The sequence below is a fragment of the Gadus morhua genome, chromosome 20 (assembly GCF_902167405.1).
Source record: "Gadus morhua chromosome 20, gadMor3.0, whole genome shotgun sequence".
In the NCBI taxonomy this organism is placed as follows: domain Eukaryota; kingdom Metazoa; phylum Chordata; class Actinopteri; order Gadiformes; family Gadidae; genus Gadus; species Gadus morhua.
In genome coordinates, this window is record NC_044067.1 from 21874990 (window position 1) to 21899904 (window position 24915).

The 24915-nt window shown below is 49.0% G+C and overlaps 2 protein-coding genes across 3 annotated transcripts; both read right to left on the reverse strand.

Annotated features, from left to right (window-relative positions):
* Positions 1-695: 695 nt before the first annotated feature.
* Positions 696-13212, reverse strand: trim45 (tripartite motif containing 45). The gene is made up of 8 exons (XM_030343964.1): positions 12447-13212; positions 11780-12068; positions 7854-7999; positions 6346-6662; positions 4002-4131; positions 3520-3634; positions 2156-2282; positions 696-1774 (listed from the first exon to the last, which is right to left on the reverse strand). The coding sequence occupies exons 1-8, from the start codon at positions 12977-12979 to the stop codon at positions 1617-1619; spliced, it is 1815 nt and encodes a 604-aa protein (XP_030199824.1). The 5' UTR covers positions 12980-13212; the 3' UTR covers positions 696-1616.
* Positions 13213-13314: 102 nt separating this feature from the next.
* On the reverse strand, positions 13315-16370 carry vtcn1 (V-set domain containing T cell activation inhibitor 1). 2 transcript variants are annotated; one of them, XM_030343966.1, is made up of 5 exons: positions 16164-16370; positions 15940-16004; positions 15305-15673; positions 14759-14857; positions 13315-13738 (listed from the first exon to the last, which is right to left on the reverse strand). In XM_030343966.1, exons 1-5 carry the CDS (start codon positions 16193-16195, stop codon positions 13617-13619), a joined length of 687 nt encoding a protein of 228 aa, XP_030199826.1. In that variant the 5' UTR covers positions 16196-16370; the 3' UTR covers positions 13315-13616. The 2 variants fall into 2 exon arrangements, with proteins under 2 accessions (XP_030199826.1, XP_030199825.1); XM_030343965.1 differs by having other exon boundaries at positions 14606-14857; positions 16164-16366.
* Between the last annotated feature and the right edge of the window lie 8545 nt (positions 16371-24915).

A 24915-nucleotide genomic window follows, 5' to 3' on the forward strand; every position in this document is an offset into this window, starting at 1 on the left:
TCTTAAAACAAAATCTTGACATTGAATGATGCACTATGATGATGCATTTTTCAGGGGATAAAAACAGAAGGCAGACAGATAACTTATATAATGAGCATGACAGAAAGTGAACTTTAAAAGTAGATTAATCACAGAAATTTTGGATTTCTATGGTTGTTAAAGAGGCCAAGAAACATAAGATGAAAGATAAAACATACACAATTTAAATGCTGCAGTTTTATTTTTCTCCAACAACACCATCTGTGATTGTGTTTGGGTTGCAGTGGTCCTTCTTTGTAGACATACACGTGTTCCAATGTACCATCCCTCACCAACGATATGTGTCGCCAGGCAATGTCGCCACTCAAGCGTCTGGGTGATGGGTTTCAGAGGTTAGTGGCTCATCCTGCTTCATCAAACATTCATACTAAGAGTCGCAATCATTCCCTGCTTAAGGCATGTTTTATGATAATGCAGTATTTATTAGCGACTCCTTAGCTGGAAATTGCTCTAGTAATGGAACGGAGGGAGAATACTGATTATGAATGATTATGTAAGAACAAGCGTTGAGAGCTAAACGGTACATGATGATTGCCTTGAAGTCTACAGATGTTACAGGAACAGATTCTACTACAGCCGACTCGTTGTAGTCTGCCCCCTAGTGGATGAATGTAGAACAGTAGGCCATTTTAAGAAAAAGGATACATATTACAATATTGAACAATTAAAATAGGTTTATTTCATATTACAGATTCATTTTAACAGATACAAATGTTTAATATGTATGCCTAGACGTTTTGGACCAGTGGATAGAAAACATAGGATTGTGAGGGATTTTAACAAACATAAATAATGGCAGTGTTCATACATGTAAAAAAAACACTAATAAAAAATACTAGGTTTGTGTATATCTCTGTAGTCCTAACATTCGAGAGGGAATAAAAATGAATGGGAATCTCAGCCTTGTATATCCACATGATGACACAGGACACAGCAATAAATGTGGGGGGCCTGCATTATTTTTTTCCTTAATCACCAGTACAGTCTCAAAGGGCTTAACAGGCCATATATTTGCATGAGAGTGCAGCCTTCTATAAGGCTAACTGCTAGTGTTTGATTTGAACCCCAGTTCATTATCGGAAAATGCACTGGTGTCAAATCAAACACTAGCAGTAGAAATAATACCGTTTGTGTAGTTCCAGCCTTTTTTCAATTCCCTCCGTATGTGATACAGAGTTCAATATGTTTGACCTCCAGTCAATATTCTTCTAAATAAATTCAGGTGCAAAAAGTGACCACGACTACTGTAAAACGACTCATTAGCACTTGAAGCGTGTCATTCCCCAATGGTGTAAAGGACTGCTATTATAGTTAACAGACATATTTAATTCAGTTCACCTACTAAATACTAATCTGTCTGCTGGTTTTTAGCAAATTGAAAATTAATGAATTCAGAAGAGATCATCAATTTACTTTTCCTCACCTCTATAATGGTTTAGTGCTGTTTTAGCACATGTACTGTCTACAAAGTGGCCTCCTACTTTCTTTCCATTCACAAGCTTGTGGTATGGCTGTGATTAGCGTTCCAAACCTCCATCCCCCTGCCTGGCGCAACACGGCGTGATGATTCCATTGGCTCAGAGCTCCACTGTGCGCAGTTGGCCCCGCACGGTCGGCGTCACTGGCCTATGGCCAGGGGCCCGGCACTCAGACTGTTCCTGTGTGCTCCCGCAGCACGACCAGTGAGGCTGCCCAGGGTGGCCCTTATGGCCATGACCACAGCCCTGGAACCCTCCTAACGCACACACGCACACACACACACACACACACACACACACACACACACACACACACACACACACACACACACACACACACACACACACACACACACACACACACACACACACACACACACACACACACACACACACAAAAGGGGATAGAGGAATGAGGGATGGAAACAATGTTAAGGGAGATAACGAAAGCAAGATGATACTCATTTTCCAGGACTTGTGAGAAGATCCGCGCTGGGAACGATTTGACAACCAGAGTGAGCCTAGCACATTCCATCAAACTGTGCGTGTGAGTGTGCGAGTGCAAGTGTATGCTTTTATGTTATTGTGTGGGAGCGCTTTTGTGTTATGTTCTGCGTGTGTGAGTGTGTGTGTCCTACCAGGCATGGTTCCAGGACAGCCACAGCGGGCGTCTTTAGCCCCCCCGCTGGAGCAGAAGGTGCAGCAGTGGAACGTTCCGGCATGACGCCTCAACCGCCTGGTCACGGTCAGTGGGAAGGGAGAACCCTGGGGGGGAGAGATAGGGGGAGAGGGGGAGAGACGGAGGGGGAGAGTGAGGGAGAGGGGGAGGGAAGGACAGAGGGAGGGAGAGGGGGAGGGAGAGGGGGAGGAGGGAGGGCGGGAGAGAGGGAGGGACACACATGCATCTTTATTTGTAAACAGGATGTAGCATTATCCTGTTCATGGCTCAATGTTAGGGCGCACTCACACTAGGCCATCTGTACTGTGCCCAAGTCTGTTTGACACCTAGTGCGCCCCTAAAGTCTAGATCGTTTGGCCAGTGTGAGCACGCCAACCGTACTCATGTACAGTTCAATTCCGTGGCCTCAGGCCACGGTACAGATGCTAATGAGCCGACACATGCACACGCACGGACACACAACCTGAGCTGGAAGTGCAAAAACGCCAACATTTTCTTTATTTTGCTGACCACTTGATTTTTATCCCGACAAAAGCCTCGGGACAGGTCCTCTTCGTCTCTCTCGTAAATCGCACCATCTTTCAACGTCTTTGTTTAATACGAGTGCATCACCTTCTCTCACATGATAAGCAGCTCGTGGATTTCCCTTTCTCTCCAGTTAGAACTGCTCATGATCATATCACTGCATTGTCTCTGTGGAGACAGTGCAGCAACACCACTACCCAAGCCCCGCACCCCCTGGAACCACGGAGCCGTCGCATTTACAACAGAATGAAACCCAATAAACTGTCAATGTGTGCAGGGTAAATTGGGGTTCTAGCTCAAGCAGGCAATTTACCTTGGGGAGTGTAAACGTGCGGACTGTGCCATGAAAAAGGCGGGCATAAAAAGGCATATTTGGCAGTGTAAAAATGCTCAGTGAGAGAGGGCTGTATCTGAGTAGAGCGGCTCCAATTAAGCAACAAAGTCAGTAATGTGTCAATTGTGTTCTCTGTGTTGTTCTCCACTGTTGTTCTACTAAGCAGCGGACGCTTGGTGATGACGTATGTACAACAAGCAACCATCCTCAGGCCCAGTTGAGATTGCCTAGTGTGAGCAGAGGGCAGCGGCACAGCAAGGGGGGGGGGGGGGAAATCGTACTTACAGGTGCAAACGGACTTGGGCACGGTACAGATGGCCTAGTTTGAGGGCGCCCTTAGAGAGTTACTATTGATTGTTATCCAAAGATAGTTCAAGTCGGAGCAGAGCAAGAGAAAGGATAGTTTCTCGCTAATTGGGATACATGTTAGTAGTAGGACTAAAAATATGAATAAAAAGCAGTACCTTGACATGTTGTGCTTTAACACAGACCCACACAGAGTAGCTCCCAGGTTCTGCCGGCGTGTAGGAAACAGAGAAGCTACCGTCGTTTTTATCAAACACCGTAGCCTCCACCATGCTGGAGAGAAAGTCATTGATTGTGTATTGATTCTCTTTAAGCCAATATCCAATGCCGAGCAGCTATTAATGTGAATACTCAAAGAATGCATCTTTACAATCAAAAGTAAACTTAATATGATATGCTTTCAATTTGATTAAAAGTCAAATACATAAAAAAGGATCAAATGAATAATCGGATACACTACTATATGCTTATGGTTGAAAATATAAAATATAATTACGTATCAACGGGCCTGCTAAACGACTCGTTTTGCAGACCTATCTCAGGATTCATTTGAAACATTTCTAAATGTTACCCATCACCTCTGGCGCCCCGCTAGTGGGCCAAGGTGCAGTCAAAGGGTGGCAGTGTTCCAGAGTCATACCAGTTCTTCTTGTCCTTGTTTATGATGCTGACCAGAACGTTCTCCCCGCCGCGACCCAGCGGCTGTCCGGCGGAGTCCCGGCACACCAAGGTGAAGTGTCCCGGCTGCCCCTGCCTGCCCACCTGCACCCCTGGAGGGGTGGAGTAGCAGAGGAGACCGGTGAGGGTACAAACATTCACACAAGACAGGATACTGTAATGGTCGGGCTGTTCAACTCCCAATATCTGCAATCCCTATGCAGACAAATGTCCTACCCCCTACCTGCTCGTTTATGAAATGCGTCAGGCATATCTGTAAGCCTGACTTGGTTGACATTAAAGTGACATTAAAGCTTGCACGCTCTCTCTCAACCACTCATCTGCATACCCCTGCAAACCTTTTTGGAGTGTGGTTGTTCAGGTTGTAAGATCAACCGGTTCCGTACTTGGTTCAACAGAGTCATGCTGTCATGAGATCTTCAACCATGCCCTTCTTCGCTGGAGGGGACTTGGTGGTAGGTTTAATTCCAGGGGCATTTTGGGTCCGCGCCCGGGAATGACTCCCCTTGGAAATGGAAATTAACTGAGAGGTTGCAGACTAACAGGCTTTTGCGAATTGGACTGGCTGTGTCAGGCGACTGCTTCGGCATTGTGAAGAGAAACGGATGCGGCCGACATTTCCTATACCTGTTATTAAAGGAAAACCAACCCTCCTTGTTTGAGCTAGTCCCTGCCTGTCCGATTTTGTAAAATGCTTTCGCTCCAACTTTATTTTCGGGGGCAGTACTACATGGCTTTCGTCATCTCAATTCACACAATCAAATTTGCAGGGTTGTAGGCTGAATGCTTGAAGTTGCCTGGTAACCCAAAACGGACAGTAACAGGCATGCATGCGCTGGAGTATTCCAAAATAGAAAAATATAGTATATCTGTGGTTATGACAAAAGAAGCTTGTGAAAAAAAGAGTGAATACTCCTGCCCATCCACTTCTGGTAAAGAGGAATATATATCAATATCTGTTGAATACATAATATCTGTCTAACTTCAAAAAGGAGAAAACACTTTAAAACTCCATAAACAGCTATTGAGATGGGTCAATCTGAAAACAGCACCACCTTGCATACCAAGTCAGTACACCTGTATATGTAAATATTAAGTTTTCCTAAGCTGCCTTTTTTTGAAGGTTGGAACCCGGCTAAAACATATATTTACCAAAAACAGAACCAAGCCTAGTTTTTCATTTGTTAAGTATTACACTACAGGACCTGGAGACATTAGCAAAATCAAATATATTTAAAAGCCTAAATAAAGCCTTAGGAACATGGATTGTACGCAATAATAGATCAACCCCACCCTAACCCTTAATAAATAAGTTTAAATAACACAAACAAAGTATTGGGTATTGGGTTGCAAATTGATTATGAATAATGTATAAAATGCATAATTGATTATGCCTGTGATGTACTTTCATAATTAAATAAATACATATCTGTATTTTTAATTCATTGTTTGTTGGGTTCTTTATTTGTAGTTAAATTAATATAATTTGTAAATGGAGTGACCCAAAAGCACACAAACTAATCTTAACTGTCTCACCTCTAACCTATTACCTCAACTTAACCATCTCTAACCTAATAATGGAACAGACAAAAGCAAGAACACAAATCCTCACTGTCAGCATGTACACACGCACACCATTCTCCTTTACCCGCTAGTTATCCCCACTTCAAAGTGCCCTAGCAACGAGGAATGTCAGCTACAGCTACTACTTAGATAAGCTATAACTGCCTCGGGGAATGGCTCAATGAGGGGTTGGAGGAAGACCATACTCAACAATGCAACAGCATACTTGAAATGTTCCCGCAGGTCTATGATAAGGCAAAGAGATCAATAAAGTGTTCATTCTCAAATTAGGATAAGGATGATTAACGTAAAGTAAAATTTTCCTGGGTCTACCTCCCATCAGCCTACCTGTTCGCATTCATGAGTAAGATGCCAAGGCCCTAATTTCTCTTTAAACATCCCATATCATGCTTCTTTAGGGTTCATAATTGCATTTAGGACTACTAGACTAGGGTTACATGCCTGTATGTTAAAATACCCCTAATTATTCTCATACTGTTCATCTCTGCAATACCAATTTCCGCATCTTTCAAAAACGGTCAGTTTTGTATCATGTCGCTTTAAGGCCCGACCCCCGAGTAGTTCCCGGTGGGAACGAATACTCCCCCTGGCTCAGACTCAGCTTAGCTTAGCAGACGTAAAACATATAGACAAACAGTCTAAAGGGTAAAGTCGAAGAAGCATGATATCCCCTCTTTAATGGTGCTCATCTCTCTATGGTAGGAGAGCTCCAGTAGCCTTACCTTCCCCTTCGATGGTGCACCTGCTGAGGTCCAGTGTCTGCGTCTGGATGACCCCCACCACTGGGTACCCGTCCACCTCCCCTGCACCCTCCCCAGGCAGGAAGTGGATACTGCTGCTGTCGTCGGGGGCAACCGTGGCCGGGCTGGGGTCGTAGCCGCTCTCCACCAGGCTGGTGAGGCGGGCCAGCGTGACCCCCTTGGCGTTGAGGATCTCGGCGTCTGAGCCGCACGCCAGCAGCCTCTCGGCGAACCGGACGCCGCCACGAGTGTCGGACAGCGCCTGCTGCAGCTGCACCTTCTGCAGGTGGAGCTGGTTCCTGTGGAGAGGGAGCGCTGGTTCAGATGGCTGCTTCAAGCTGCGGTTTACTTTAAAGACACGGTGATAACACATACTTGGCTGTTGCACAGCTGTTTGTTACACACCTGGGTTAGAACCAGCACCACATAGATGCCTTTAATATGTACTACAGCGAGTTGCGTTTTTGAGTCCATCTTTACGGAGAAATTCCTGAAACACTGCCAAGGAAAACGGAGGGGAAAAGATAGTTTTCTGGGGGGGGCCTGAGTCAGTGTAATTAACGTGAGCGAAAGACCGCAGGGGGCCCCCCCCCCCCCCCCGTCTCCTCCTCTCAGGAAGACGGGCCAGGCATACAGAGGATTATAGGGGTCTTTCTAGGGGCCCATTTACAGCTTAGTAACTGAGGTTCAACTCAGGTTTCACTCGTAATTATGTAAATGACTGAAACTTAAATATCCCTCAGGATGTAGGCCTTCGTTGACATTCCTTCACATGGCTCCTTTAACCATATGGTAGATACTGTACATTTATACGGCCGGCAACGTTTCCCTTTAATTGTGACATTAGTTCACCTTAACATATAAGTTAACTGAGAAATAGACTGAGGTCATGGAATATAGAGATAAAAGCTTCAGTGGTCACCGGTCGCCCTAGGACCGGCTCTGACGTAAACATGAGATAAGGAGCTTCTTTCAGAGGGCTATCAGGAGGTGTAATAAACCACACATGGAATTCCCTTTGCTTCACACTGTTATCAAATATATAGGCATAATAATACTAAATTTCTTAAATATAACACACCAGGCTGTAACACACTAGGCTGTAACACAAATCGCCGTAACACACATTGCAGTAACACACCAGGCTGTAACACACCAGGCTGTAACACAAACCAGGCTGCAACACCAGGCTGTAACACCTGGCTGTAGCACCTGTAGCACCTGGCTGTATCCCCCGTAGCACCTGGCTGTAACACCTGGCTGTAACACTTGTAGCACCTGGCTGTAACACCTGGCTGTACAACTTGGCTGTACCACCTGGTTGTACCACCTGGCTATTTCACCTGGCTGTACCACCTGGCTGTACCACCTGGCTGTACCACCTGGCTGTACCACCTGGCTGTAACACCTGGCTGTAACACCTGAGTGTAACACCTGGCTGTAACACCTGAGTGTAACACCTGAGTGTAACACCTGGCTGCAGCACGTACCTGCGCTGCACCCTCAGCTCCTCGAGGCGTCGTAGCAGGGACAGACAGTGCGTCTCCACGGAGGCGGCATAACCTCGCGCAAACGCCCGCACATCCTCAGCAGTGGCTTCCATCCTTGCCTGCAAGGCATCCTGGGTGATTTCAACCTGCAACACAGTGGAACGTTGATTCCCACTCCTGAAACATTACAAACACCCGAACTCCACCGGTACTCTCCATCGACCCACACCTGAAGCCCATCGACCCACACTCGAACCCCACCCACTACACCGACACACACCTGAACCCCACCCTGTACTCTACACCGACACACACCTAAACCCCACTCACTACACGACTCACACCTGAATCCCTCCCACTCCCTTCACTGACACACACCCGAACCCCACCCACCCTCTAAACCTGAACCCCACCCTTTACACCAGGGAAGGGCAACTGGCCCGCATACGGCCCACATCCTCACTCAGTCAGGCCCACACATAATTTAATAAAATAATAATATATATATCCGCAAGCGGTGATTAACAAGGTCCGAGCAAAATTAAAAGTCAAGAACACACTAAATGAGGATATATAAATATGACAAATATTTATGAAGGAAAGATGTTGATGAAGAAGATGTTCCACTTAATGCAATACTGTGCCTCGGCTTTCAGGTGAGAAAAAAAAAAAGCAATGGCCGAATGTCATGTTCAGCTTGTTCATAATGCTATAATCGGGATTCGAACTTTGACCTAAGGAAACCTGTACACGGCATTATCCTATTGAGCCACTGATAAACCTGAACTGCAGCCAGATTCACTTGGTCAAAATGTCCATCGATAAGTTACAACATCCAGAAATCCTCCAAGCACACATTTCTCAAGTGAATTAAGGGCTTTCTTAAAAGCATATACCTGAAAAATCTTGGAAATTCTGGGGAAATTAATCCATTTTAGTCAAGAACACTAACGGAGGAAATATAAATATGACAGAGTTAATTAGGAAGGAAACTGGTTAACAAAGAAGATCCCCTAATGCCATACTGTGTTTTGGCGGTCAGATTCTTGGAAAATAATGAGTCGGAATGTTGATCGCCTGATGAATTTCAGGTGCTGTTCAATGTTGTGTTTCTTAAATGAGTGGCAATGACAGAATGTCATAATCAGCTTGCTCATAATGCTCTAATCAGGATTCAAACTCTCAACCTAAAGCTCACCAGTACAAGGCATTATCCTGTTGAGCCACTGACTTCCTGAACTGCATGTAGCCTCATTCACATGGTGAAAATGTCTATTGATAAGCACACAAGACACAACATCAAGAAAACTCCAAGCACACATTTCACAAGAGAATTAAGGGCTTTCTTAAAAGAGCACAGATCTGAAAATTTGCACTGTTAATGGTATTCACCTAATAATAGCCGTATGGTGTTAAACAATAACAAAATGGTCATATAGGCAAAATGGGTTGAGACTGTGGACGTTTGGCTTTTCAATGAAATTGTGGGAAAAGTAAACATTTTTAGAGCAGAAGACCAATTCGATTAAAAAATTAAATACAATACAAATATAAAGTAAAAACAAGTGTTATCTAGCGATCCGTTATCTGTTTTATATATTTTTGTCTTTGGCAAAATTAGTGCGATTGTTTTTTGAAACCTGCCTGGCAACGGACAACGCCTTAAGTAATCTACTGATTACGTACCCGGTACAAATTTGGCACCCGGTACAAATTTGGTGTGACAGCGGCATTCGAGAAAGATGTTTTCAGCATACAGCTGTCAACTGACAGCTGTTACTACATTGTTTTTACCTCTCGGTCGTTTGCGGTCCGCATACGACCGAGAGGTCGGAACAATGGAGTGTTGGAGAAATGACATGGACCCGAAGTGAACCGACAGCTGTCCCGCATATGTCAACGATCCCTTTCTTCTCCATGTAGCGTTTCAATCTTGCCTTCAGAGTCATAGCCAAAATTCATTTCCCCCAATTCCTTCTCCACCATGGCAGAGATAACCCCCACTACAAGTCTTTGTTGTGGAAGTACCAGAGAGTCGGAGAACCCGACGCGGTCTTTAAGATTCAAAATATCAGAGAATATCCCCGTCAGTTTGGTCGCGGCGCAATGAATGAATAAAGATCGTATACATATCAGAAGAAAAAAACGTTTATTTTTACAGATGTGCACGAAGTTACTATTTTACAACATTGTTGATGTTTAGGAAAACGTGTACATTAAGTTCAGCCTTGGGTGAAATCGAAGCGTAGTGTGTACTGAATGCATGTTGATGATGATAGGGGGTTTCACTTTATAGGTGGTAATGGCATGACACCGGCTTCCTCCATCTTCTACGTCACCTTTTTAAATAAATCGCCGTTTCTCGTTTTCCGACGGCGAAAACCATAAAAATATAAAGAAATAATTAAACATTTATATTTATAAAGAAATAAGAATTGTTTATATGTCTATGGCGATAACAACACAACTACCGTCTCCTTCTACTTCCGGCTCACGTTCCCCGGCCTCAAGATCTCGAGCATGCGCAGAATGCGAAATCCGACGCGGGTTTACATGCAGGTAGAAACCTTCACCTAGATAACCAAGAGTTATCTAGGTGTTCTTATCTGATTTCGCTTGTCCGTTCATGTACCGATTTCGGTCCGAAGTAGATCGGTAAAGGTGTTTACATGCATTTTAAAAGTCCGGTTGAGGTCTTATTCATTTCTTTATCCGATAATGACTCTGCATGTAAACGCACTGAGAGAATGATGATGTATGTTAGCCCTTTGCACTGATAAAAATACTAACCATTCATGTGGCTGTTTGAGCATGGAAAAAATGAAATTATGTATGTTGGTTCAATTAACATACCGCACACAGGTTATGATTCTGGACGATTTTTTTGGTAGTGGCCATCCCCAAAATGCACCAGAATACAGGAAATCCTATCGACCAAATTCAACATTTTGTGTGCGCAGTCATGTGGCCCTCTGATGGTTATAATGAAAAATGTGGTCCTCTTTATTATGAAAGTTGCCCATCCCTGCTCTACACGACACACACCTGAACCCCACCCACCCTCTACACCTGAACCCCACCCAATACACGACACACACCTGAACCTCACCCACCCTCTACACCTGAACCCCACCCAATACACGACACACACCTGAACCCGACCCACCCTCTACACCTTAACCCCACCCAATACACGACACACACCTGAACCCGACCCACCCTCTACACCTGAACCCCACCCAATACATGACACCCCTGAACCCCACCCACCCTCTACACCTGAACCCTACCCACCCTCTACACCTGAACCCTACCCACCCTCTACACCTGAACCCCACCCTCTACACGACACACACCTGAACCCCACCCACCTGAACCCCACCCACCCGCTACACCTGAACCCCACCCTCTACACGACACACACCTGAACCCCACCCACCTGAACCCCACCCACCCTCTACACCTGAACCCTACCCACCCTCTACACCTGAACCCCACCCTCTACACGACACACACCTGAACCCCACCCACCTGAACCCCACCCGCCCGCTACACCTGAACCCCATCCACGACACACACCTGAATCCCACCCACCCTCTACACCTGAACCCCACCCACCCTCTACACCTGAACCCCACCCACCCTCTACACGACACACCTGAACCCCACCCACCTGAACCCTACCCACCCGCCACACCTGAACCCCACCCACCCTCTACACCTGAACCCCACCCACCCTCTACACCTGAACCCCACCCACCCTCTACACGACACACACCTGAACCCCACCCACCCTCTACACCTGAACCCCACCCACCCTCTACACGACACCCACCTGAACCCCACCCACCCTCTACACCTGAACCCCATCCACCCTGTACACGACACACACCTGAATCCCACCCAATCCTCTACACCACTCCCACCTTCATCAGGGACTCCTCCAGACGCTGAAGGCGCGGCTGCAGTCTCCCGACGACCAAGTCCCGGATACGGCCTCCATGGTGATGGATAATGTCCCGTGCAGCGCTGCAGTCGTGCTCCCGGTGGAACGTGGCAGCGCACTCCAGACAGACGGGCTGGTCGCAGGACTCACAGAAGAGGCGGAGCTCCTGGGCGGGGTGCAGGGAGCAGAGGACAGGGCGAGACAGCCGACCCTGGGCCTTCAGCTCCTGGACGCTCTGGACAGTATGGGCGGACGTCCGTCGCTGCCTCCTAGAGAGACAGAGAGACAGACAGACAGAGACACAGACAGACAGACAGACATATGGCAAGATGGAGAAGGAGAGGACAGAGAAAGATATACAGAGATGAAGTGAACGGGAATGAGGCGAGAGATTAAGACCGACCGGGAAAATGGCGTGTTAATGTTTGGCTTTAAGTCAAGTAGCTGGACCAGGATGATCTTTCCATATGGTAAATACTAAATTCCATGGGTAAAGCATTGGAACTCGTGCGTTACATTCCTCGTCATGCGGCGCGGCCCTTGACAGCTTGAATGGGGGAGGGGGGTCCGGAACTCCGGGTAGGTAATGGTATCACATACAGGACAGGCCTAAACTGTGAGCGGAAAGAAGGGTTCAGAGCTCTTACCTGTGCGCTTGGCTGCAGAACTCACAGAGGTTAACGCAGCACACCTCGCAGCGCAGCTCCGCGTCCCCGTCACTGCAAAGGTCGCAGCGCACGGAGTTGTGAGTCAGGAGGGTCTGCAGAAACACCTCGTCCAGGGCCAAGTGGTCGGTGGTTAATCCGTCCGCTCCCGAAGGGGGAAGATCAACCTCAGTGTCACAGTCGGGGCAGAGGACGGTGGTCACTTTCTGGTCGACGGTGGGTGGCTGTCCGTCCTTACTCAACGTTTGTTTGACATTTGGTCCGGAGACAGAAAAGGGGTTCAGCTGCCGAATGCAGTCTGCACAAAACGAATGCAAACATGGGAGGATCTTGGGGTCCCGATACAGGCGTTTGCACACTCTGCACACAGCCTTGGGGTTTACCTCGGTTAAGCACTTCTGGTTGGAGTCCGACTGTCCTTGTGGTGAATGAGACTTAGAATCGAGGCTCTCTTTCTGTTCTTGTGGTGAATAGGACTGAGGATCGAGGTTCTCTTTCTGCTCCGGCTGGGACATTGCAACCTTAGTCGAGGCTACCAACAATATCGCCACAGCACTCTTTGCCCCTTTTCCAATCAAACCGCTCCGTCTGGCTACTTTTTTTTAACATCCTACTTTGTTCTCATAGAAGCTTCTTCTTTTTTAATCAACCGTGGATCCAAAACAATGATTTTATCGGGAATTAACAAAAAACCCACTGCAAACTAAAACTACTACTTTTCGTTCGGGAAAACTGGTCTAAAGTTACTGCTCCCAGACCTATGACGCCCGACGGACGGACCAATGAGAGGCTTGGGGCGTGGCCTTCAGGAGTCAGGAACGACACAGACAGATAGAGTGCTCAGTTTTCAAGGTATTTTATTAATTATGATGATCAATCATGTCAAGTCAATTAAGTTAATCAGAACATCTAGGCAGAATGTATCAAATTAAAATCGTGGGAAATCTCTGGAAATTGTAGTAGTTACATAGTAACACTATTACAATAACTTAAAAAACCTTTCAGTACACTAACCGTTTTTATACCTTTGTCATATGACTAGCATTATGTTTAGACAACCTTTAAAAACCTAAAAAATATTCTACAAGAAACTTGCCTAATAATGCATAAGCACCCCTTTCTGTGGCGTGTGTTTGTGTGTGTGTTATGTTGTCATGTACATCCAACAGCATACATGAGCAGACCAGAGAGAGGAAGCAGAAACCTGGAGGGCGAGAGGACCGGCACTGTGCTGCTGCTGAAGCTGAAGGTTGTCTTTTCTGTAACCCCAGAACCTACCAAACACAACATCACAACTCACATTAACTCAACATCACAACTCACATTAATTCAACATCACAACTCACATTAACTCAACATCACAACTCATATTAACTCAACATCACAATGCACATTATCTCAACATCACAACTCACATTAACTCAACATCACAACTCACATTAACTCAATATCACAACTCACATTAACTCAACATCACAACTCACATTAACTCAACATCACAACTCCAATTAACACAACATCACAATTTACATTAACTCAATGTCACAGCTCAGATTAACTCAACATCATCACTCACATTAACTCAACATCACCACTCACATTAACTCAACATCACAACTCACATTAACTCAACATCACAACTCACATTAACTCAACATCACAACTCACATTAACTCAACATCACAACTCATATTGACTTAACACCACAACTCACATTAACTCAACATCACAACTCACATTAACTCAACATCACAACTCACATTAACTCAACAACACAGCTCATCTCAACATCACATCTCACATTATGTCAACATCAAATGGACAATATCACAACACACATGTAATTCTTATTCTCATATTATATATTATCATGTATATGACCACCATACACTATCTCATCATCCCATGTATACGATCACCACACACATAATATCATCATCACATGGATAAGATTACAACACACGTTATCATATAACCACATTTCAATTGAACCAATGCTTACTTCTATTATGTGGTTTGAATCTGAACGTACTATAGATTAAAGGTTAACCAGTTGTATGTCCAAATCATACTGTATCCAATTGGATTTGAACAAATACACCAAATGAACGTTTGTATGGATACTAGTGTATGTTGGTTACCTGTTACATTGGTAGACGAGGTGGCTGTCACCAACAGGTTCTGCACCTTAAATGTGTAGGTCGTGGGCACGTTGACTTGCTTCAGACTACTGACGAAACTGTACATCCCTGTAGGATTCTCGGTGAACAGAGTTATTCCCTGTAGAACGGTACCTTTGGAGTCCAACCAAGTCACCTCAGGTTCCGGCTGCCATCTTGAACCCATGGCTGTCAGCGTGCCATCCTTGACGGAGAAAGTGGGTTTGGAATACGCTGGAATGGTGACGGGGACACACAGGGAACAAGCAGAGATTGGAGATCCACCCTGTGGTTTGAAATACTATGAAAGACTTGTTGCGTGGCTATGCCTTAATTACAGCACCAACTGATTATTTCTGACTGCTACACATATACCTTTGTAAGGTGGTGGGTAGAAAGAACATGCTATAGGCTGATCTTGGAAACTCACACAGGCACACATACATGCACACATGCACACACACACACTTTTCCTCGCATTACATTTCCAAGATCACTCTTCATGTATTGGCATTTAAAGAAGCACCATGGCCCAAGCTTAAATGAGTTTGGTAAACCAAATACATAACGGAAAAAAGCATATGCCATATGCATATATCTGTTCAAAAATGAATTAAATACTGACTCAGGCCTCACCAAACGACAGATTTTGACCCTACCACAAGTGGGTAAACTCCTGACCTGCTGTCCTGAGATGGATGTGGACACTCCCATCGAGGTTGGAGGAGCTGATGCTGCAGGTGTATACCCCGTCATCGCGGCTCGTCACAGCCATTATCAGCAGGGAGCCGTTTCCCCTCGCCACGGCATCGGGAAACACCTGGGTCCTTCCATCAAACTGGGGGTTTTGGTCCTCTAGCTGCGGAGCGCTGTCCTGGTATTTGTACACCTCGCCGCTCAGATAGGCCTTAGTCCAGGTGACTGCCACAGCACCCGTCACCTGCACGGCAGCTGCCACCGTCAGGTGACAGCTGAGCAGGACGTCCTGTCCCAGGTTGGCCAATGGGAATCTGTCCCTGCTCACAACGCTTGAGGTTGAGGAGGAGTCATCTGGAACACAGCAGCCACTTTGTTTTACTACCGACCATGACAACAGCACAGACAGACATACATACAGACAAATGGACAGGCAGGCGGACAGAGCCTAACCGAGAGACAGGTAGACAGACGTACAGATAGACAGGCAGACAGCAACTGACGGATAGACAGGCAGACATAAAGACAGACCCAAACTGGTAGACACATAGATGGTAAGCAGATGGATAAACAGATGAGTCGCTGCTGAGCAGACATGAAAAGGCATAGTGAAGACTTACTGCTCAAACTCAAGGCCAGGATCAAGATGATGAGGGTTGAGAAAGCTATGATTAGAACAATCATACTGAAAAAGAAGAAGACAGCCAGCGAAATCATGAGGCCACGTTGATTCACTTTAGTATGTATATAATTAGAATAGAACACGCTAGAATAAAAAAGTCTTAACAATACAATTCCTCAAGGACCATTAAGGTATTTTAAGTGAGGTTAAAATGGGACACACCTCCAGAAGATGATGTTACCCATCGTAGCCATGGTTGCCGACAGGAACGGAGAGAATGAATGATCCAAGTCTAGGTGAACAGCTCCGTTCTGCAGTCCACCTGCTCCAGAATGCTCTCTTCCCCTAGAACTGCTCCTGCACTGTGTTTGGACAGAGGCAGGAGGTGTAGTGCAATTTAACTCCCTGGGTAAATATTATACAATGGAAACAAAGGTTTTTTTAAATGTTTTGGATTGCTTCAATTGCCATGTATGCAAGGGAATCGTCTTTAAAATTATTCTTTACTGATTTTCCTAGGTTGTGTTAAAAATAAATCGTTATAATTTATAATAAATAATGTATTGAATATAAACTTCCAATGCATGTACACTATCCTTATCACAAGGCCTCCCACTCTGTTTACCCAGGGCTACTTCGAGGGAATTACGTCATCTCTGTCCGCTCCAAGGAGGAGCATCAGCTGCAGGCCTGGAGCCGGGGCCTGGGTCTAGCAGGGGCCTGGGTCTTAGCAGGGGCCTGTGGCTTGGGCGGACTGGGAATCGGTTAGGGGTCTGGGGCTCGGCTGGGGCTTGGCAGGGGCCTCTGGCTTGGGGGGCAAGGAGGAGCATCAGCTGCAGGCCTGGAGCCAGGGCCTGGTGTCTAGTAGGGGCCTGGGGCCTTGCAGGGATCTGGGTCTTAGCAGGGGCCTGTGGCTTGGCAAGGGCATGTGGCTTAGCAGGGGCCTGAGGCCTGGCAGGGGCCTGGCAGGGGGGCCAGGGGCCTGGGGCTTAGCAGGGGCCTTGCAGGGGCCTGGCAGGGGCCTGGGGCATAGCAGGGGCCTGGCAGGGGCCTGGCAGGGTCCTGGGGCTTAGCAGGGGCCTTGCAGGGGCCTGGCAGGGGCCTGGGGCTTAGCAGGGGCCTGTGGCTTTGGGGGCCTGGGGTTCGGCAAGGAGCTAGGGGCCTGGCAGGGGCAAGTCGAGGTCTTCGACTTTTCAACGTTTTGAGGCGGTCTGCCCCTAGCTGCCCCAGTCGTCTATTATACGAAGATAACCATTATCATGCGTATATTTCCTTGAAATCTTTTCAGTGTGTCAAGTTACTATGAATCAAATGTCCTTGTCTTCGATGCTGCTTTTTTGGTATGATATATCAATTAATGAATGATTATACTGCAAAAGAAGACAGCGAAATCATGAGGCCAATTTGAATCCCTTTAGTATGTATAGAATTATATTAACAATTCAATTCCCCAAGGGCCATTTAGGTATTTTAAGTGAGGTTAAATGGGACACACCTCCAGAAGATGATGTTACCCATCGTAGCCATGGTTACCGACAGGAACGGAGAGAATGAACGATCCAAGTCTAGGTGAAGTCCACCTGCTCCAGAATGCTCTCTTCCCCTAGAACTGCTCCTGCACTGTGTTTGGACAGAGGCAGGAGGTGTAGTGCAATTTAACTCCCTGGGTAAATATTATACAATGGAAAAAAACATGAACAAAAGAGTGAAAATGTTTTGGATTGCCTCAATTGCCATGTATGCAAGGGAATTTAATTAAAAATAAATCCTAATAATTTATAAGAAATTATGTATTGAATGCAGTGATGCCAGTAACGCGTTAATTAGTAACGCGTTACTGGCCTCGGACCACTTTTTTCAGTAACGAGTAATCTAACGCGTTACTATTTCCAAACCAGTAATCAGATTAAAGTTACTCATCAAAGACACTGTGCGTTACAATTTTTTTACCGGATCGCCGATTGGATTGGGAGCGAAGGAGTGGTGTGTGTGTGTGTGTCTGTCTGTCTGTCTGCCTGTTTGTGTGAGAGTGCATGTGGGTGTGAAGCGTTTGTCTCTGTTACGGTTGCGGACCGACGCCCAGCCCTCATGGGTAAAACCGTCCGTTCTATTTCATGTAGGCTACGCCGTTCAAACTATGCACCTATCAGCGTGGGCACCGCCCACATTTCCCACGGTATCGTGTCTATATAACGCGGTGTATACCGTCGCTCATCCTCCCTTTTCTTTCAGCACTTGTGCTTATCAGCGAGAAATTGAGAACTACTATTAAGAAGATGAGAACTTCAACACGGATCTCCCAAGCCGGTGGCAGCGGCTCGGGCGAGGCCGCCGACAAACGGCCCTTTTCAGGGCCACCTGAGAGCGCTCCTGGAGCTAGGTCCTTTTCAGGACTCCTATGCGCCTCCTATCCCGCCTCCCTGGCACCGGGTGACGGGGACTTGGCGTGCTTTCGGTGCCTCGGTGCCGACCACGCCGACCATGCCTGAAGAGGGGATCCTCTCCAGGCATCTCTTCTTTTCCCCTGCGGTGGAACTGGCTGACGCCATCGACCTGTTCAGGGCCGGCCCTGACGTCGACGATGGCATCATCGATGCCTCCCTGGACGACGTCTTCGGCGACTCGGCGTCCGGTTTTTCCCGCTCTCGGGTTACAACCGCCACCGTCATACAACACGAGGGTCCGCGCCGGATGACCGATCTCTTCCGGGAGATCATGGGTGAGGCGGCGGCCATCAAAGGGATTCCCATGTCGGCCCCGCCTCTCGCCCCCGTATCTGACGATATGCAGGGCGAGTGCTTTCGCACCCCATCTTTTTCCCGGCGGGTTACCCAGTGCCCCTTGTTCCCGCCTTTGCAGCACTTGTTTATTGCTGCAGGTGAGGACCCTTCGACCCTGAAGGCTCCGGTAAGATCCTACACGGATTTCACCAACGTGGAGGGGTGGGCCGATACTCAGGCGAGGGGGATCCCTCGCCTGGAGCCTCCCCTGGCAGCGCTTCTCTGTCCGGGCGCCGGATGGCTCCCTAACGAAAAGCCGCTGCCCCCCGGCCGCCTCCAGAAGCAGATTGTCGGCCTAACGGACAGGGTGTTCGTTTGTGCCTCTCAATCCGCGGCGGCGGTCAACAACATCGCCCTGCTCTCCTCTGCCATGGTCTCCTTGTCGGCTGACAGGGAGGCCTACGGCCCGGAGGAAGCCGCGAGTTGGCTGGCGGTTTCCCGCTTTTCCAGCGCCATCCTCCAGCTATGCCAGCCGATAGCCGTTTCGGCCGACCAGCATATGTCGTGGGCTACCATGATTCAAAGGGTCATATGGCTCTCCCACACTGCGGTGCCGGAACGAGAGCGGGCCAGCCTCGTCCAGGGTCCACTAGCGCCGGATGGCCTATTTGGTCCCAGGTTCTCCGAGGTGCTCGCGCACCAGCAGTCAGTCCGTGAGAATCGTTCCCGGTTCGGGGCGATTCTCACGAGCTCCTCCCGCCAGCAGGCTGGGAGGAAGCGGGGTCTAGGCCGGTCCCAGCGTTCCAGGGGGCCGCCTCCGACTCCAGCCCCGGTGCAGCAGCAGCAGCAGCCGCAGCCGCCGCGCACGGGGAGAGCAGCAGCGCCACGGACCGGGAAGTTTCGGACGCTTGCTCCTACTTTTTCTTTCCCTATTAAAGAAAAAAGTAAAGACCGTTCGGCCAACCGGCAGTACATGGTACCTAAAGAGGGATATTCCTCAGGCCAGACAGCGTGTCGGCAGCGGCGTACATCAACAGGCCGCTGCCCCCCGACCATCTCCAGAGACAGATTGTCGGCGGTGCGTTCTACCATCGTGGTTGGACAACACGTTGAGATGGGGCCATCCCATACAGTTCAAGCGTCGTCCCCCACCCTTTATGGGGTTGGTGGAGACCACGCTACGGGACCCGGCTGCGAGCACGGCTCTGGCAGCAGAGGTGGCCCGTCTCTTGGTGAATGGGGCCATCACTGTCGTTCCCCCCCCACGAGTCTCACCTAGGGTTTTATTCCCGCTACTTCCTGGTTTCCAAGAAGTCAGGGGAAAAGAGACCTATTCTGGATCTTCGCGTGTTCAACAGATTCGTTGCCGCGAGGAAAATCAGAATGCTCACTGTCGGAGCGTTGCTCCGGTGTGTGAGAGAGGGCGATTGGTTCACATACCTGGATCTCAAGGATACTTACTTCCACGTCCCTATTCAGCGTTCTGATCATTGAGGCGGCCCCCCGGAACGCTGGGACCGGCCTGGACCCCGCTTCCTCCCGGCCTGCTGGTGGGAGGAGCCCGTGAGAATTGCCCCGAACCGGGAACGATTCTCACAGACATTATTAGACATTGTTATTCCTTAGGACACCTGCGTCCTACGCTTGTGGTGCGTTCCTCCATGTTGCCTCTTTCCCCCCCTCAGCCCGGTGGCTGTAGGGTGGTGGTCGGACGGCGTGTTCACATGGCCTCTGGTTCACCTGCTTCTAAGAAGCGGCGTCCTTTGGAGCCTCGTGGACGGATCAGAGACTCGTTGCACAAGCCCTTGGATACGGTCGCTTGTACCGGTCTCCTGGTTCCCCACATTATCCCCTCTACCTCCCTTCAACAGTTTGTGGGAGGTGAGGAGACGGGTCCGCGCGCTGTGGCTACAGCCTGCGGACAGCGCATGCGCACAGGTGCGGCGGCCGGACGGCTCGCTCCCTGTTCAGCGGGCACGAGCGCGACGTCTAGACAGCTCGTTGTTTTTACAGCGGCTGGTTCTGGTACGTATCCTACGCTCGCTGAGCCTCCTCCCTTTCATGGGAAGCCCCCTTTGGTTCACACGCAGTGTGGAGACGGCAGGGGCCGAGGAATATGGGTTATTCCTGGACGGTCTTCCTCAGCTGTCGGCTCACCCTCTCTCCGACTGCTATGCGTGTTGGCAAGAGCGGTGCGTTCTGCCACCGTGGTTGGACACCACGTTGGGATGGGGCCATCCCATACAGTTCAAGCGTCGTCTCCCACCCTTTATGGGGTTGGTGGAGACCACGCTACGGGACCCGGCTGCGAGCACGGCTCTGGCAGCAGAGGTGGCACGTCTCTTGGTGAAGGGGGCCATCACTGTCGTTCCCCCACACGAGTCTCACCTAGGGTTTTATTCCCGCTACTTCCTGGTTTCCAAGAAGTCAGGGGAAAAGATAACTATTCTGGATCTTCGCGTGTTCAACAGATTCGTTGCCATGAGGAAGTTCAGAATGCTCACTGTTGGAGCGTTGTTCCGGTGTGTGAGAGAGGGCGATTGGTTAACATCCCTGGATCTCAAGGATGCTTACCTCCACGTCCCTGTTCGGCAGGCGCACAGGAAGTTTCTCCGTTTGCCTTTATGGGGATGGCGTACGAGTACCAGTGTCTGCCGTTCGGCTACTCCCTGGCTCCGCGCACCTTCTCAAAGTGTGTGGAGACGGCGTTGGAACCGCTCAGGCGTCAGGGAAAGAGGATTCTCTTCTACCTAGACGACCTGCTTATTCTGAGCAACTCAGAGGAGACCACGAGAAGGGACACCATGTTGGTGATAAACCATCTTTCCTTCCTGGGTTTTGCCATCAACTGGGGAAGAGCTCCCCGCTCCCCAGCCGGCAGACAGTCTACTCGGGGCTTTGCCTAGACTCAGCCACCATGACTGCGATGCTTTCGCCTCCTCGGCGAGACGCCATCCTGTCGGCGCTCTCCCGTTTGCATTCGCAGAAACGTGACCGCACTGTCCACCATGCGCCTGTTAGGGCTGATGGCAGCTGCCCACTCCGTGGTCCCCCTGGGTCTGCCTTTTATGCGCAGACTCCAGCTGTGTTTTGCTCGCCAACGGTTGGACCCCAGGCGACACAAGCTCAGGGGGCTCCTCGTTCCCCGTTCGGTGTCGCCAGACCTGGAATATTGGAAAAGACCCTCCACCCTTCTCAGGGGTGATCCCCGGGGCAGGGTGGCGTCCTACATAGTGGTCTTCACGGACGCCTCGTTGACGGGTTGGGGAAGAACGTGCCTCTCTCACTCGGTCGGAGACGAGTGGCGCACGCCCTCTGCAGCACACATAAATGTGTTGGAGCTCGACGCTGTGAGGAAAGTGCTGTTGCCTTTCTTTCACCTGGTGTGCGGCCGCCCCGTTCTGATCAGGACAGACAGTGTGTCGGCGGCGGCGTACATCAACAGACGGGGGGAAGTCCGCTCCCCTGCTCTCCACCGAAAGGCGGTCGAGCTCTGGCTTTGGGCTCATCAGTATCTCCTCAGTCTGAGAGCCCTGCATATCGCGGGCGCCCAGAACTTTGGGGCGGACCTCATGTCTCGAGGCAGTCCCCGCCGAGACGAATGGCGGTTACATCCCGACATTGTCAGACTGATCTGGCAGAGGTTCGGGACGGCGCAGGTGGACCTCGTCGCGTCCAGGGAGAACACGCACTGCAGGTTGTGGCCCTGCAGTGCGTCGGGATCTCCCCCCGTTGGGGGTAGATGCGTTGGCACACACACCTTGGCCGCGGGCTCTCTTGTATGCGCGGGCACTCTTGTATGTGTTTCCCTGATCCAAGCTGATCCTTCCTCTTCTGGAACGGGTCAGACAGGAGAGACTGTCCCTGATATTAGTGGCCCCGGAGAACCGATCAACTCTGTGGTTTCCAGAGCTGGCCGCACTCTCGCGGACGGCGCCGTGGCCGGTACCGTTCAGGCCGGATGCGCTTTCACAGGCCCACGGGACGGTGCACCAACCGCCCAATGTCTCGGGACGGCTGTTGGTTTGGCTCCTGAGAGGTTGATCCTGCAGGGCAAAGGTTTGCCTGAGACGGTTATCAACACTATTTAGAGTGCTCGTGCGCCTTCTACTGCTTCCCTCTATGCGGCGAAGTGGTGCGCCTTCTCTAATTGGTGTGAGAGGAACCACGCTGTCCCATCTCAATGCGAAGTGGGAAGCGTGCTTTCGTTTCTGCAAAACTTATAGGAGAAAGGTTTGGCCTTCTCCACTACCAAGGTCTATGCGGCAGCCGTTTCGGCTGGCCATGCAGGCTGTGATGGTGGACCGATCTTCAGCCATCCACTGGTCAAGAGATTCTTGCGTGGGGCTAGACGGGTTTGGCCTGTTTTCACGCGTGCTTACACCACGCTAGGATCTCCCCACCGTGTTGCGCGGATTGTCCAGGGATCCTTTCGAGCCTCTTTCTCAGGCCCCTTTGGATGCCCTGTCCTTTAAGACGGCGCTCTTGTTGGCCTTGGTTTCTGCCAAGCGGGCCGGTGAGCTAACCGCTCTGTCTGTCAGTCCGAGTTGCTTGTTGCTAAACGAGGACAGCTCCTTCGTGTTGCTCAGACCTAATCCTGCATTCCTCCCGAAGAACATTAATAGTGATTTTCGTACAAGGGATATTGTGCTTAAGGCTTTTCAACCCCCGCCTAATTCTAGTGAGGCGGAGGCGGAGTTGCATCTCCTGTGCCCGGTTCGGCCATTGGCTATGTACGTGAATCGCTCGGCTGTGTTCCGCTCCACACAACAGTTGTTTGTGTGTTATAGCGACGCTAGCAGGGGCCGCGCTCTCTCTAAGCAGCGGTTTTCTCGCTGGATATGTGAGGGTGTTTGCTTAGCCTACTCTCGGCAGGGCTTGGCGCCACCGTTGGGCGTTAAAGCTCACTCCACACGGAGCGTGGCCGCTTCAACGGCTCTACTCAAGGGCGTTTCGGTGGAAGACATTTGCACGGCTGCGTCTTGGTCTTCCCCTGGCCCCTTGGTCCGTTTTTACATGTCAGACATGTCCAGGGGTTCACTCGGCAACTCTGTGCTGGAGTCCGGGACCCCTTTTACGGCTTAAGAATATAGACATGTTCTTTAAAGCGGCGTGGTTGGATTTCCTCTCGCCGGCTGGCGAGTTGGACTTGACTACCAGTGTGATGGAAAATCTACATGTTGTATTGTTTTGGTCTATATGAATTTAAGTTTTGTTGCTATTCTGTGTAATTTTATATAGTGTCTGCCTTCTGGGCTCCTTTTGGGTCATTTAAAGTGTGAACGTTCGAGAGTCGTGTGAAGCATTTTATTGCCTGCCTGTACCTATCTTCGTGTGTTGTAAATCAGCCAATCGTAATGCTTTGATGTCCTCAACCCCCTGGCTAACGTCAACGAGACCAGAAGGTCACTCACGGCCGCCGACCCCTCAAATGACATCGGGGGGGGGCTTCAATAGAAAAGATTACCATCTGGTAAACAAAGGCTGTTGGTTTTATGGGGGGGACACCCCCTCCAGATGCCAACCCCAGTGAATAAGAACTCATTTCTTTCAAACACTCAGGGGACTTCTCCCCAGCGTACCTTCAGAGAGTGAAGTATCATGCAAAGAGAAGCTCTCATCTGAGGCCTCAGATTATTATTGTATGCCTGTTTTTTATTGTTTGTTGATGCATATTGAGATGTATCTTTGTTAGTACTTTTTAATACAAATATATGCGACCAGCAATTGCCTACAAGTATTGTGTGCTTTTTTGCATCTAAAGATCTCATCTGTCTCAGACGCAATATCTAATAGAGAAATTGCCACGACAATTTGGGGGCTCGTCCGGGATATCTAACCTGAAGATTCCACGAAATATCGCTCCAAAACAGGTCCGAGTCGGTCCCAAAGCTCTACCCCGCCTCCAGGTGACTGTAACCAGACTAATGGGGTCGAGGAGAGAGTGCCTGTGGGGGATAAACTAAGGCTTCTTCAGTACGGTATCCAGAAGGAAACAAAAGAATTCGAGCAGGTGAGATCTCAATACTTCTGTAGCTTGAAAATACTTTTAAGCTACATAAAATCCGTTATAAAAACGGTATATACTGTTTTGAAAACGTATATTCGAACAAATCGGCCACGTTCGAACTTTGTTATAGGAACATACGGTAAAGCAACTCCGGTGAAGTTCCGTCAATATATGAACTATATGTTATATATGTAACAGAAAGGGCAGGAGGGTCTGTCAAAACGGTAAAGGGAACCCCGTTATG